Raw genomic sequence first — 13,595 nt, forward strand, 5'->3', positions numbered from 1 at the left:
TACTTTGTCTCCCTCATCTTCTGTTGTTTAAACACTTCTAAATTGTGTTAAATCATTCTTTACTTTCCATAACTCAGAAGTTTCAGAGTAAACTTATGAGTTAAAATGCGAAACTGGCATGCGTCTTGTCGTTCTGTGGAAATAATTTCAGTTTTTCTCACGTTACTCAGTGCAGCTACTGCGCATACACATCTCTTCCATCCAGACTTAGCGCTCTTTTGAACAAAAGCTGGCAGTTTAATCTTGGCATGTATGCTAAAGCCAGATTGTTGTGCTTACTCAAGCCTGTAACTCCTTCCTGCTTTTCAGTAACAGGGCAGGCGAAACCTCCCAACTGAAAAGAGGGTCCTTCTGCCACCTCTAGCATAAGCTCAGGACAGACACACTTTACTACAGCTTGGAAGATTTTTTTTTTTCAGTAGGAAGTGTGAGAGGAGCTGAGGTATTTCAGGACCCGTACGCGAGTGTGGGGTGGAGACAACTCTACTTTGACCATAGTTGGTAGTGTGGGGAAGGCACGAAAGTACTCGGTCCAGAGCGTCAGTCACTGGGGTTAACCGAAGTAAAGCTGTGCTCTGTGTAGTGAAGAACACAAAAAGCCTATGAGCGTTATTTAGTTCAAAGTCATGTGCAGTTCATACCTACTCTTCCCACGTGCCTTTTTTGGTAGGTAACTTTTTTTGTACTACATGCTTTAGCCCCAATTCAGCAGGTACCTGCACTTGACCACATAGATAAATTGTACTGTTGACTGCGTGCACGTTTGTAAAAGTATCAGCAATGCTTTATGTGGAAATGACTTTTGTAAAATCTTATTAATCTGAAATATCTGAAAACTGTTATTGCCAAAACTGAAGCTTATGAATTAGCACTATTTGTTATGTCTTTTTATAGTCCAGAAATTGCATTTAAATACTTAGCAGTTTCAACATGCCAGCTGTGAAGGTTTCAGTGCACTTGTTGGATTCCAGAGATTTGTACTGCCAAGCCTCCTGTGTTGAACTGGTTCCACTTGAACTTGCCTTCAAACCTTGAAAATGTTTAGGTTGCTTTTAAGTCGGGACAGCTGAAGTGCTACAGGCAGAAGAATGTGGCTTCAGTTTGAAGACTTAAGTAAATTCCTTGCTGTTTGTGGACAAGGAAGTGTGGTATGGGATGAACCTCTGATAACCCTTCTCAGACATGGTTGCATTAAATTTTGAGACTCAGTATTCTGTGATGACAGAAAAGCTACTGCATGCTTTCCCAGTTTGTAGTTTGGGAGAGCCAGAGGTATTACCTAATCCAGTTTCAACATGACTGCACTACCTTTCAGCACTGATTTGAACTCTGCCCAGAGGCACCAGTTGGTTGATGCATAAATGATCTGTTGTTGTGCAACAAACGTATCACCTTTATTCGATCAAAATATGTTTGCATGTTGATCCACAAGAAATTTGATGGCTTGGCAGTGGTCTGGGGTGCGAAAACTTTCTGAACTGCTGATTGAGATACTCACAATCTCCTGGTGACAATGTACTGCTCTCCAATATGGATGTAGTGTTCTGAATATCTCTCGAGTGCAAGGAGGTGGCGTGCAATCTTAGAGCAATTTGATAAACTAAGCATTCTCTCTTGGAGAAAAATGTCTTTTACACAGCTCTTACTGGGCAGTTTGGGTTCTTCGGAAGTTAAAGAAAAAACTAATTATATGTAACAGGCTTCTCTACAGTAAGGTGGCTTCCGCTGGAATACCTATGGAAGGGAAAGCATGAAAGCCGGTGTCTTGCTTCTTTTTTAAAAACTGGATTTCTGACAACATACAACAGAGCGTACCAGGTAGGATTGTGCTTCTCAACTGTTTTGAATTGAAGGGCCACTCGGCTGCTTGTATTGTTTGATGTTTGGGGATATTGGTGGAAAAAAGAGAGTTTCTTATGTTTAAAGTCTTTTGCTTTGGCAGAAGCATTGCTTTTGGGGTTACAAGGAAAAGTATTGATGATGACTTTAAAGGTCCCTTCCAACCCAAACTTTCCTATGATTCTATGACAAAGGAGTGAACATGAGCTGCAGACATGCTAGTCCAAGTGTCTTTTCTCTGTGTCTGCTGACGGTAAGGAGCAGGTCCCTGGCTAGGTGTTTGGGTCTTAAATTATTTTGTAAAGTTGTTGCAAAATGTCTTCAGACTGTAGCTTGAAAAACTGGTATAGGGAGAAATTTCCCTGTCAAACCATTCTTTTTCTCCCCTTCTTCAGTACTTTATTTCCTATAGACAGAGAGGGGCTGTTTTCTAGCAACTAAGCTGATCCTGCCTCCCTGCTTCAACTCCTAGAAAAGAACCAGGTGTCACAGAAATAGTAATTTTTCCCCCTTTCCTCTTTCCTGCTGTTGTTACCAGGGTTCATTCCCACTTGTGAGCAAGCGGTGCAGGGAAGACAGAGAAAGAGGGGGAGGAGTTCAGCCTCGCTGTGAAAATACATACAGACCTACTAATCTAAATTGATGCCTCGTAGAAATAAATCACAGATGAAGCAAGTGGCTAACGATGGCTCACTCAAAGGCTCTCTTAGTGCTGGAAAACTTTATAGGTGGCAAATTTGTTACTTGTTCCTCCTATATAGACTCCTATAATCCATCCACCGGAGATGTCTATTGCAGGGTGCCAGACAGTGGCAAAGAAGAGGTGAGTACTATCCAAATGTACAAAGTGAAAACGTTAAATGCACATAACATTAATATTTTGAGTGGGAGAGGCTGAAGGTGAGAGAACAGAAAAATGCTGAAGACTTTAATGCTTAAATGAGTAAGTTCTTGATTATATTGTAGTGCTGTGTAATCTATTGCTGTGGCAGCGAATACTGTTGTTTTTTTTTTTTACATTTTGCTGTTAGAAAGTTACAGGCTGGATCCTAGGCTGGTGTAAATCAGCAAATCTTCAGTAACTTCAGTGGAGCTCCTTCAGCTCACATGGGAGATGTCTTGTACATGAGTTAACAATAATGCTCAGACTGGCTCTAAATATAAACAGTCTGTAAGAGAGAAAAAGGTTTATTGATCTCCTCTGTAAATAAATTTAGAGGCACCGTATACAACTAAATGTGTTCTCCCTTAGTGTCTTGATGATTTGCAGTTGTTATTTAAAAGGATACTTGGCTTGCTGACTCTTCCCTGAAGATGGTAAAAAGCTTCCAAACCTCTCTGGTTTTGGTATTAGCAGTTGGATATTAAGTGGAGGTGATGAAGTGGCTGCGATGAGTGTACGTTTCCTTATAACGTAGCCTGTCCTCTGCATCAGTGTAATGTTTCCTAGTCCTGTGCTCTCTAGTGGGATGAATGTTTCCTGGTACCTTATACGTGTTCAGGGGTGGATGGGCAAAGTAACATTCATCTGGGGAGCTGCAGTTTCATTGATGCTACTATATAAGGGACCTACAAGTGTGTGTCCAACATAATACTTCAGATTTACTGAAGAGAAATGACTGGAAAAGCTTGGATAACGCAAAGGGCTTGGAAAATATTGACAAGTAGTGTACAGTATTTTCAAAACTTTTTTTAAAACAAACTGCTACTGTGTGTAGCTGTTCCCTTCACTTGCATTTCTATCCTGTTGACATCTTTTCTCTTTGCTTCTCTCAGCAGAAACCTTTGCACTGTAATTTCAACAGGGTAAATATTTGCTAGGTGCTCATGACCAAGGGTTAAAGAGTAACAGGTTGGGTTTGCTAGAATACATCTGTGTAAGTTCATTCCAACCCTAGTTGTGCCTGAAAAGACTTCTCTTCGATGTGCAGATGCAAATCTTCCTGTTCATTCATTTGCAAAATCATTAAAATGAGAGAGATGTGAGAATTCCAGAACAGCCTAACACAAGTAGGCTGCTGGCCATTCTGGAGGTATAGTTCAAATATAGTAAAGAGCAATGGCTTTTCTCTTTCAGCTTTCTGAGTTAGTGGTTGTGTGTAGCAGCAGGAACCCGGTTTAAACACCTGTAAAGTCATTGAGTGCTTTACTCCTGCCTTTAGACAACTATACAAGAAGGTTGGGCTCTGCAGAGCTGGCATCCGCTGGTGACTGATGGAATATGCTGCAGGGGAAAATGCAATCACGTACTACTTAGAGGGTATCTAGAGATATCAAAATAAGCATCTAGACCCAGGTTCAACAAAGAACTCGGGACGCTGGTTTCTAACAAGGCTCAATGTCCAGTTGGATTTTTTTCTTGGTTAATTTTAGTGGAAGGTTAGAAGGCAGAATGGAGACAGAGAGCGAATCTGTTGCTGACCCTGGAATTTAACACCAGGTCAGCTGCAGTGGCCATTTCAGCCAGTTTCCACCAAAAACACCAAATGTTTTTTTTCCAGGGGTTAATTTGTTCCCCAGCTAGATGTCTTAAATTCCAAATAGCAGCACCAAAGCAAGCTGAACAGGTGCCCTGTATCTCCGAAAGACAGGCTGCTGAGGGCTAATTAGTCCTGGCAAATATCTCCGTAAAAAAAAAATCTCTCTTTAAAGAACCTTGCTCCTGTGCATCATCCCCTGGGAAAGCAAACATCATGTCCTAGGGCAGTTTTGGGTATCTTGGTATCAACCTTTTATGACAGGCCTGGACTGTGTGTTCTTTCTCTGTGTCTGTCTTACGCAGAAGGGGAAAGCAGAAGGAAGTGTTTCAGACACATGAGTTCATAGTTGAATTCTTATACATGTTTTCTCTGTGGCTCAACTTTCTTTGCTTTTTGCTAGTCAAACTAAGTAACTGCTTAACCTTTGTATGCTCTCTTCTTCTGTACAAATCTCTCTCCTTCTTTTCCTCCTCCTTTTTTTTAGATCAATCTACTGCCAATTCATTCCTTCCTTTGCTAATTTCCTCATCTGCTGTCTGTGAAAATGCAACATCTTCTTCCTTCTTCTAAACCCTCTGGAGGGTTAAAAATGTAGATAGCCTTAACTTCACATCAGCCCTCTCTTGAAGCATGCAGCACCTGGTGGAAAATGCCACAGAGGAGAGGACAGATGAGAAGCAGCACCACAATGGCACCTAATGATGGGAGGGTGGAAGAACAAGTTAATTAGTAAAGGTGGTATGGTTTCACAGAGGGTGAACCTTTTCAGGGTAGTGTGCCATCCACACCTGGCTCACTCAAGAAGCTGCAGTTCCCCTTTCCCAGGCCTGCTTTGGCCCTGCTCCAGCTGTTTGGTGGCTGACAGCTTGCCGCCGTCGGCACCTGAGCAGTAGGTTGTCAAACTACAGTCGAAAGAGTAGAGTCTAGGTTTCTGAGCTTGGCCAGTGGTCTGTGTGACCTTGTGCGAGTTGGTTTATTTCCCACCTTGGCTTCTGTCCCAGTATCGTTCTGGCCCTCAAACTCTGGTCCTTACTTTTAGGGAGACCATAAATTCTGATGAGCATGGAGGGGAAGGTTTTTCACCTATTGTGCCCTCGTTAGTAAAACAGCATTGGAGTGTCCATAAATTATTTTGTGATGGTTTTTATAACACCCATCATGATGTGAAGGAACAAATTTGGAACTCAGTTTTGTGGAATTGGTGGAAAGGAGCCTTCAGTGACTGCACGGGAACCAGCAATATGGCAACATTAGGAGAGGTCAGAATGATCTGATTAATATTACATCAGCATCCTCCTAGTCATTGACTTTGGCAGATTTCCAAGAGCTGAAGAAATTTATGAGCAAAAATCATGGGAAACCAGCTAAGACAGCTTTGGCTAAAAGCCCACCTTGATGTGTATATTAGACATTGGAAGCAATAAAGAAGTGATAGACACGAAGCAAAAATCAGGAAATAGGGCAGTTAATTAAAATATGGATGGATGTTGGTAACCATCTTTAGTAATCTGATAAGACTGGTAAACATCAAGAAGGAACTGCTTATAAATCAGTAGATGCAGGTAACTTCCATTTTAGAGCCCAGGGGAATGATTGATGGGAGAGAGAGCTTTCTGGTGAATTTTAATCCTTTGAAGCCTAGTCTGCTTCAGAAGAGTGCTGGTAATCTGGTAATGCTGGTAATCTGCCACTATTCAGAAAGGTCCATGCAGCAGTTACATACATCTCGGGCAAAATACTGACAAGACTGGTATGCATCTAGATAAATACATATAATGATCTTTCATATCTGTAGACTTCATTAGGTATCTGATGAGAGAACTGACTAAACCCCAAGAGTTTAGAAAGGAGCTGCTCTTTTTGTTTTGTTTTTTTCTGTGAGGGCGTTAATGAGTTTCTAGCTGTGATCAGGTAAGATTAAAAATTTTCTCTGTCTATTCTGTAAACATATTCTTAGTCCTTGCTTGAACCAGCCAGGGGAAAGGGAAGAGGAAATCAAAGGCTAGCAGGGCATACAGTCTGTTCCTTCCCCAACCTCTTACTTTCATCATTGCCCGGTGTGGCTGAAGTCCTGTGTTGCAAGGACTGTAGACATTTAGACTGAGGCTGCATTTGCTCTGGGAGATTCTTGCACTTTCCCCCATGAGAAACAAGGTTCTGCATGGGTTCAGCCCTTGCTGGTGCCACTTGACCGGTCTGGCATTTCCTCCAGGCCTGGAGGGTTGCCCACAAATCGCTGGAATTTAGAGAAAAGCAAGAGTTACAGTGACAGTTTCTTTTCTAGATACTCTATTTCAATAACACTTCTTGAGTTATGGGATAGTGTCCTGAGGAGAGGAAAATGGAGAAGCTATCAATAGTCACAACTCTGAAGAGATGCAGTCTTCCCAACGTGATCTGGATTATTAGCTTCTCAAATATGAATTAATCTGCTGATTGTTTGATATTCTTTCTAAGGCCTTTCATTAACATTCACCATCCCTCTTTTGCTTTTTTAGGTGGAAGCTGCTGTCAAAGCTGCCAAAGATGCCTTCTCAATTTGGTCCTCAAAAAGTCCATTGGAAAGATCTCGGATCCTGAACAAATTGGCAGACCTGATTGAACATGACTTGGAAGCATTTGCACAAGCAGAGTCAAAGGATCAGGGTAAAATTTGGAACTGTAGACCTCCAAAATATAGTGTGTCTTGCTGAATATTGAAATGGAGGATATGGTCCAAATTTTTAGTATGGTATGAACTGTTGGAGCAAATCGGAGTTGATGTGCATGAACTTTGCAGAAGTCACTGATTTTGGATTCCTGGGGCATTCTTGCTTTTCAGAATTGCTGACTTTGACTTCAGTTGTTAGATATTTGGAATGCAATAGTACAGGGGAGCTGTTGTCATTGACTATGGTTGCACTGTGCTGGGGATTACTTGAGCACAGGACAAAAGACATTTCCCAAAAAACATGCAAATCAGCTTTCAGAGCAGAGTTTAAAGCACTGTTTCTGCCCATGATAACACAGCAATGTGCTTGTTTTTGTTTCAGGAAAAACTATTACGTTTGCTCGAACAGTGGACATCCCTCGGGCTGTGTACAACTTCCGATTCTTTGCCTCTTCCATCCTTCATCAAACAACAGAGTGCACTGAGATGGCAACCATGGGCTGCGTGCATTACACCTCGAGGGCACCTGTGGGAGTTGGTATGGTGCTCCTGAAATGCTGAAAAGCTTGACAGAGTGTCTGCCTCAGCAGTGGCTCAACAAAGAAAAAGGATTTTTCAAAAGCATTTAGTGTCTCTGGATCATGTGCTAAACACGACTAGTCTGCTAAAGCATGAGCAACTTTATATAAAATCAGTTATGCTACTTCATGGTAAAAAGAATGCTTACGTGCTTTAAAAAGCACCTGTTTTAACCTGGTAGCTCTCACCCTCAAAATATCTCGTGTTTTGTACGCGTGTGTCTGCGTGGGTAAGTGTGTGTTACTGCTGTGGATCAGTGAGGCATTCAGAAGCGGTGAGCTGCAGCTCCTGCCGGGAGAGCTGGATCCTCCTCGCCTTTGGGGGAGCAGCAGCAGCTTGCAGCGTGACATTTCAGCCTGTGACTGGAACGCACACGGGTGGCTAAACCCCTTTTAGCTGGGGAATTGCTGAACTCAGCCACTAGATGCTGCTAATGCTTCAGAAATAAAGTGGCTGTGCTGCGCTGACGAGTAATGGAGTCGTAACGATTCCATTATTAGGTGTTTTATCTAAATACATATGGATGTTCCACATTCACACTTGAATTATTTAAAAAATAAAATTGGCTAACCTAGAGGACCTGTTTAAAAGTTTTTGTGAGCAGTGGAGAACATGAGTACTTCTGGTAAAGTTACTCTCATAAGGAAAAGTCACCGCTGCATCTGCTCCGTGAAACAGTGAGAAATCTTGTGGCTTCTGTGAGCAATCACACCTAACAATTACAGACTGTTTTTCAGTTTCCTATAAATATGTAAGGTGAAAGTATACCCAAAGGCAATTACTGAAAAAAATCTGTTCATTCAGCAATTTGTGGAAACAGCAGTTTGTACAGTGATAAACTTTGGCACTCAGAAGATAGGCTAAAATTTATCAGGAAAATATGCACTGTATGTTATGCATGCTCTTTCTTGTATTAAAATTGGGGGGGGGGAAAAAAAAGAGCTCTAAAGAGCAAGAGAAAGCAAGAGTGATCTGAGCTAACACACATTACCTTAACTTGCTGTTGGCTAACAGGGAATATTACTACAGACCAGTTGATGTGCATAGTTTTTATGGCTAACCTTGCATTAACGTTCCTAGAAAACAGTGAAAAGCTGCTGTGAATATAAGATTCTGCCCTGAAGATTCAGCAAAACTTATTCAGAGAATTTGGCTGATCACCCTTAGGATAATTTGCACAAATATTTTAAAATTATCTGCCTCTGAGAAATGTTTCTAGCTGCAAATTTGTTGTACAGTTGTCTGGAAATAAAAGTCATAGCCAAATTCCCTTCATAAATCTGAATTGGTGTATAACTGCTTGAGGTTAGAGAATCGAGTTTTGTCTTCCAGCAGACTGAACACCTGTCTTTTGTGGGTTTGCTTTGTAGCTGGTTTAATCAGTCCCTGGAATTTGCCACTATATTTGTTGACCTGGAAAATAGCTCCTGCCATTGCATGTGGAAATACTGTGGTTGCCAAGCCAAGTGAGATGACATCTGTCACGGCTTGGATGATGTGCAAACTCTTGGAGAAAGCAGGTAAGTCCCGTAGCGTGCCAGGGAGGGGGAATGGGGTGGGAATGCTTGCCTGTGTGCACCATTTTTTTTGTGGCAGAAATCAGAAAGCGCTCAAAGAATTTGGGAAATACTGTTTGCTGCAGCTGAATGTTGCACTGGAGAACAAAAAGCTCTCCCTGTCCTCATACTATCCCATCGCCCCACCCCAGCTATTGCCCAGTTTTTTCCACTGTCGTCTCATGAAAAGTCTTCCTGTGCCTCCTTTCCCCCTCCTGCACTCCACTTAAGGGTGTCCTAAGTCTGTAGTCCCAGCAGAGGAACCATGAGGGTATAAGAGAGTGAGAATCAGCTCTTGGTGGCTGTGTTGTGGCTGTATTTGGTGCACTATTAAGAAAAACTGGGAGGGCAACTGCTTCTTCCCTGGATGATTGACAGCTGAAGTCTCTGATGATGGAGGTCAGGCAAGCTTGACTGATCAGTGGAATTGGTTTTCTCTTTTAACCCATGACCCCCAGAGTTATTAAACATCATGCATTTCAGCTACTACGCAAGTTAAGTGTCAGTCTGTCACCCTAGAGCTACTGGTAATTTTCTAAGTTCAGAGACGAAACACAGTGACATGAAACCTGCAGAGCAAGGGAAAGGGTACGATGACTGTGTGCCTTTCTTCCCATCAGGAGTACCCCACGGGGTGGTGAACGTGGTGTTTGGAACGGGCGCCAAGGCGGGAGAAGCCCTCGTTTGCCATCCCGACGTGCCTCTGATCTCCTTCACGGGAAGCACACTGACGGCCCAGCGGATCACAGAGAAAAGTGCTCCACACTGCAAACGGCTTTCGCTGGAACTGGGAGGCAAAAACCCCGCGATCATCTTTGACGATGCCGACTTGACCCAGTGCATCCCCATGACCCTGAGGTCCAGCTTTGCCAACCAGGTGCCTTCCACCTCTGTAGCGTATAAACCCTGTTTGCAGCAGGAGGTGTGCATGTGTCTGAGAGTGTGTGTGCGCAGGCACGTGTACATACCTTTGGATCCAAATCCTAAATTCTCAACGTCTGTTTCAAGATTCTGTGTTGTAGGCAAACTGTAAATAGAAAAATATGAAAAATTTTTCATTATTCCACAAGCAGGGAAACAAAATAATAACGGGCTCTTCCTAGTACTCTCCATCAGAAAATAACAAGGTATCATTATCCCTCTCAAAATAGATATATTGCTTATCCTTCCAGAAAGCAGCTGTTTTTAAATCCCACCCTGCAAGTAAGTGGGAAGCTTGCTAATTTGCTGGAATTAAATTGGGAGACTCACCCCAAAAGTCTATCAATGTTCCTCTTCCCTCATCATCACCCTCAGGAGAGATCACCAAAGGCATGCAACTGCATCAGGGCAAATGTTCAGAAAAATAGCTTGGTGTCAGAAAGGAATAATCAAGAAATGAAGACAGAGATCATTCAGAATTGGAAATCACATTTCCTATGAAAAATGTTGGAGAAGACAACATGTAATCAATGAGAAATCAAATTTATTTGCATTAGTAAGTGACTGTACAATCCTGTTATTGCTGTTTTGTCTTTTTCTTCTCTTTTCTTTTTTAATCTGGGAAAAATCCTACTTTGCAGTGTTGGAGAATATAGTATGCACTCCTGAGGACGCAGGGACACAAGTCTCATTCTGGCATGTGACTCTAAATACTCGTCAATAGTACAATGTAATATGAACTAATATTGTTGTTTTTCTTGTGTGTTTCTTTTTGTTAGGGTGAGATCTGTCTCTGCACCTCCAGGATCTTTGTTCAGAGGGGCATATACAGTGAGTTTTTGAAGAGGTTTGTGGCAGAGGCTAAGAAGTGGAAGGTTGGGAACCCCTCAGATCCTACAGTCGACGTGGGAGCACTAATAAGTGAAGAGCATCTGGAAAAGGTGTTGTTACATGGAGTTTATATGATCTCATCTCATCTTTTAGAGGGCTATGAAAGGTGATTTCAGAGGTGTATGGAAAGGACCATGTCGTCTCCAAGATTAGCTCTGAGGGATGATAATTCAAAGCCATTATAAGATATCTTTTTGATAAAGTTTCTGTTGCCTGTGGCCTGGGATCATGTGGTTACTCCAGAAAAATCAGCTCCATGGGGAAACTAATTTAAAATGACAAACAATTTTTTTTTTCCCATTTGAAGTGAAATAATTCAAAATGCGTAAATCTAAATCCTGAATTTATACCAACCAATCTTAGAGTTCAGCAACATTCTCATGGATTTTAATATTGCATTTGCTGAGATCGCTTATTTGCCTAGTTAACAAGGTAAACAAGTAGCTAACAAGGTAAAAGTTTTATGTAAACAAGTGCTAACAAGGTAAAAGTTTTATTTTTATATCACTCTTTGGCAAATTCTGGGGAGTACAAGACACAGTTTCCTAGGACTGCTTGCAGTAATTTGGAATTGTGTATGTGTAGAGGGAAGCTGAGATGGTGCACAGTTAAACACAGTCTGCTTTAGTGGCTTATATGAAATGAATTTTTACAGTGTCAGACAGAGTTCAGGAGAGCAGATGCTCACATCCCAAAACTATCTGACACAATCAGCATAAGCAAGAAGCAGACCGAAAACCGCAGAGTGAGAGAGAAAGCCAAGCCTTTGTCATGCTTCCTGACGCCTCAGCAGGTTCTCCAGGCCTGTTCAGAAGTAGAGTGGCAGAAACACCCACTTCCTGAGGTCCTCAGTCTGTGGCACCACTGAGGACTTCCGAGTCTAACCTACCAAGGTGGTTAAAAGAAGAAAAAGAGAAAGAAGCCCGGTGGTATCTCTGGTGTTTCTGTGGGGAGAGAAACCAGGCAATGATTTCAGAACAGCAGAAGTAGATCAATAGCATGTTCTATGTGTTCAAGGTAGCATATGATAGCAGCAGCCATGGAAACAGCTTTAATTATTTATTGATGAGATTTTCTGTAGCATTCATGGCTTCATCATCCTAGTGGCACGTAAACATTTAACAAGCCTGCCTGTGAAGTAGGAAAATATTACTTCCAGTAAATGAGTGAACCGTGGCATGGAATACGTGGCAAACTGCCGAAGCTCTTGGAAGAAGGGAGGGAGGCTCTGGGACCACTTGTGTTTTCACCAGGGGCCCTACCCTTTTGAGAACACTTAGCGAGGAGGGCCAGTGGTGTTGCCTGCTAGGCTAGTAAGTGTTTGGAGAGAGAGAGATTGTTTTACAGCAAGAAATACCCAGCCTTACTTTTACAGAAACATAACAACAAAAGCTAGGGAATGACCTCTGTTTTTAGGAGGGAAGTAAAGGCAGCGTGATCCAGTTGGAGATATTCAGGGGCTCCTGTTGATGTGCCCAGACTGGAGAGGTGGACCCTCAGGATTTGGTGTCCTTTAGCAGTGACGTTTTCCTGCTGCTTCCCCAGGTAAGGAGCTATGTGAAGAAAGCCCAAGCTGAAGGAGCCAGAGTCCTCTGCGGAGAGGGAGTGGATTCCTTGACTCTCCCAGCTGGCAACCAGAAAGGCTATTTCATGTTGCCCACAGTTATTGCCGAAGTCAAGGATGAATCTTGTTGCATGCAAGAAGAGATCTTTGGTCCTGTGACATGTGTGGTAGCATTTGATACAGAAGAAGAAGTGATCAAAAGAGCCAACAGTGTGAAATACGGCTTGGCAGCCACTGTGTGGTCCAGCAATGTGGGACGTGTTCATCGGGTGGCACAAAGACTACAGGCTGGATTGGTGTGGACCAACTGCTGGCTTGTTAGAGATCTGAACTTGCCATTTGGTGGGATGAAAGCCTCAGGCATAGGAAGGGAGGGAGCAAAGGATTCCTACGAGTTCTTCACTGAGGTCAAAACCATCACAATAAAGCACTGACATATGTCAACAGAAGTATTTTGGGGTAAAATAAATGACAGTAATTTGAGTTACCATAAATGGCTTTCTGGAACACAGGCTGCTATTGTGGCCATCTTTTGAACTTTGGTCAAGTAATATCAATGACAGCTGAAAACAGTCATCCCAAATGCTAATGTTGAATTCAGCCTTTCATGTTAAATGAGAAAGATCAGCGTGGACTCCACAATCAACCCAGCCCAAGCCAGATGACTTACTTATCTTATGGATGCTAAAGCTTTTTGAGTATTCCTGTCTCAAAAATCTCTCCCTCTAAGGCAGACTGGAGAAAGGATGATACATGACTGTACCTATGGTTGGTGAATTACCTTGAGGGACAAAGTGGCAAGCATGTTGTGAGGCTGATACTGTACAAAAAAAAAAAAAAAAAAATCAGCCCGTTTCCACTATGTGCTGGTTTTGGCTGGGGTAGAGTTAATTTTCTTTATAGTAGCTAATATGGGGCTGTGCTTTGGATTTGTGCTGGAAACAGTGTTGATAACACAGGGATGTTTTCGTTATTGCTAAGCAGGGTTTACACAGAGTCAAGGCCTTTTCTGCTTCTCCCCCCACCCCACCAGCGAGTAGGCTGGGGGTGCACAAGAAGTTGGGAGGGGAAACAGCCGGGACAGCTGACCCCAACAGACCAAAGGGATATTCCAC

The 13,595-nt window shown here is 42.5% G+C and overlaps 1 protein-coding gene across 3 annotated transcripts; it reads left to right on the forward strand.

The window, feature by feature from the left end:
- Positions 1–2,516: 2,516 nt before the first annotated feature.
- Positions 2,517–12,914, forward strand: ALDH8A1 (aldehyde dehydrogenase 8 family member A1). 3 transcript variants are annotated; one of them, XM_009281489.2, is made up of 7 exons: positions 2,517–2,662; positions 6,818–6,965; positions 7,352–7,507; positions 8,919–9,068; positions 9,725–9,981; positions 10,805–10,966; positions 12,462–12,914. In XM_009281489.2, the coding sequence occupies exons 1-7, from the start codon at positions 2,525–2,527 to the stop codon at positions 12,912–12,914; spliced, it is 1,464 nt and encodes a 487-aa protein (XP_009279764.1). In that variant the 5' UTR covers positions 2,517–2,524. The 3 variants fall into 3 exon arrangements, with proteins under 3 accessions (XP_009279764.1, XP_009279765.1, XP_009279766.1); XM_009281490.2 differs by lacking the exon at positions 10,805–10,966; XM_009281491.1 differs by lacking the exon at positions 8,919–9,068 and having other exon boundaries at positions 2,525–2,662.
- Positions 12,915–13,595: the final 681 nt, after the last annotated feature.

Source organism: Aptenodytes forsteri, unplaced genomic scaffold (assembly GCF_000699145.1).
Source record: "Aptenodytes forsteri isolate BGI_AS27 unplaced genomic scaffold, ASM69914v1 Scaffold82, whole genome shotgun sequence".
NCBI lineage: Eukaryota > Metazoa > Chordata > Aves > Sphenisciformes > Spheniscidae > Aptenodytes > Aptenodytes forsteri.

Coding starts and splice junctions, on each gene's coding strand:
- ALDH8A1 (XM_009281489.2), top strand. CDS start 2,525: ATGGCTCACTCAAAGGCTCTCTTAGTGCTGGAAAACTTTATAGGTGGC. Junction 6,966..7,351: donor AGCAGAGTCAAAGGATCAGG/GTAAAATTTGGA, acceptor TTTTTGTTTCAG/GAAAAACTATTACGTTTGCT. Junction 7,508..8,918: donor GAGGGCACCTGTGGGAGTTG/GTATGGTGCTCC, acceptor TTTGCTTTGTAG/CTGGTTTAATCAGTCCCTGG.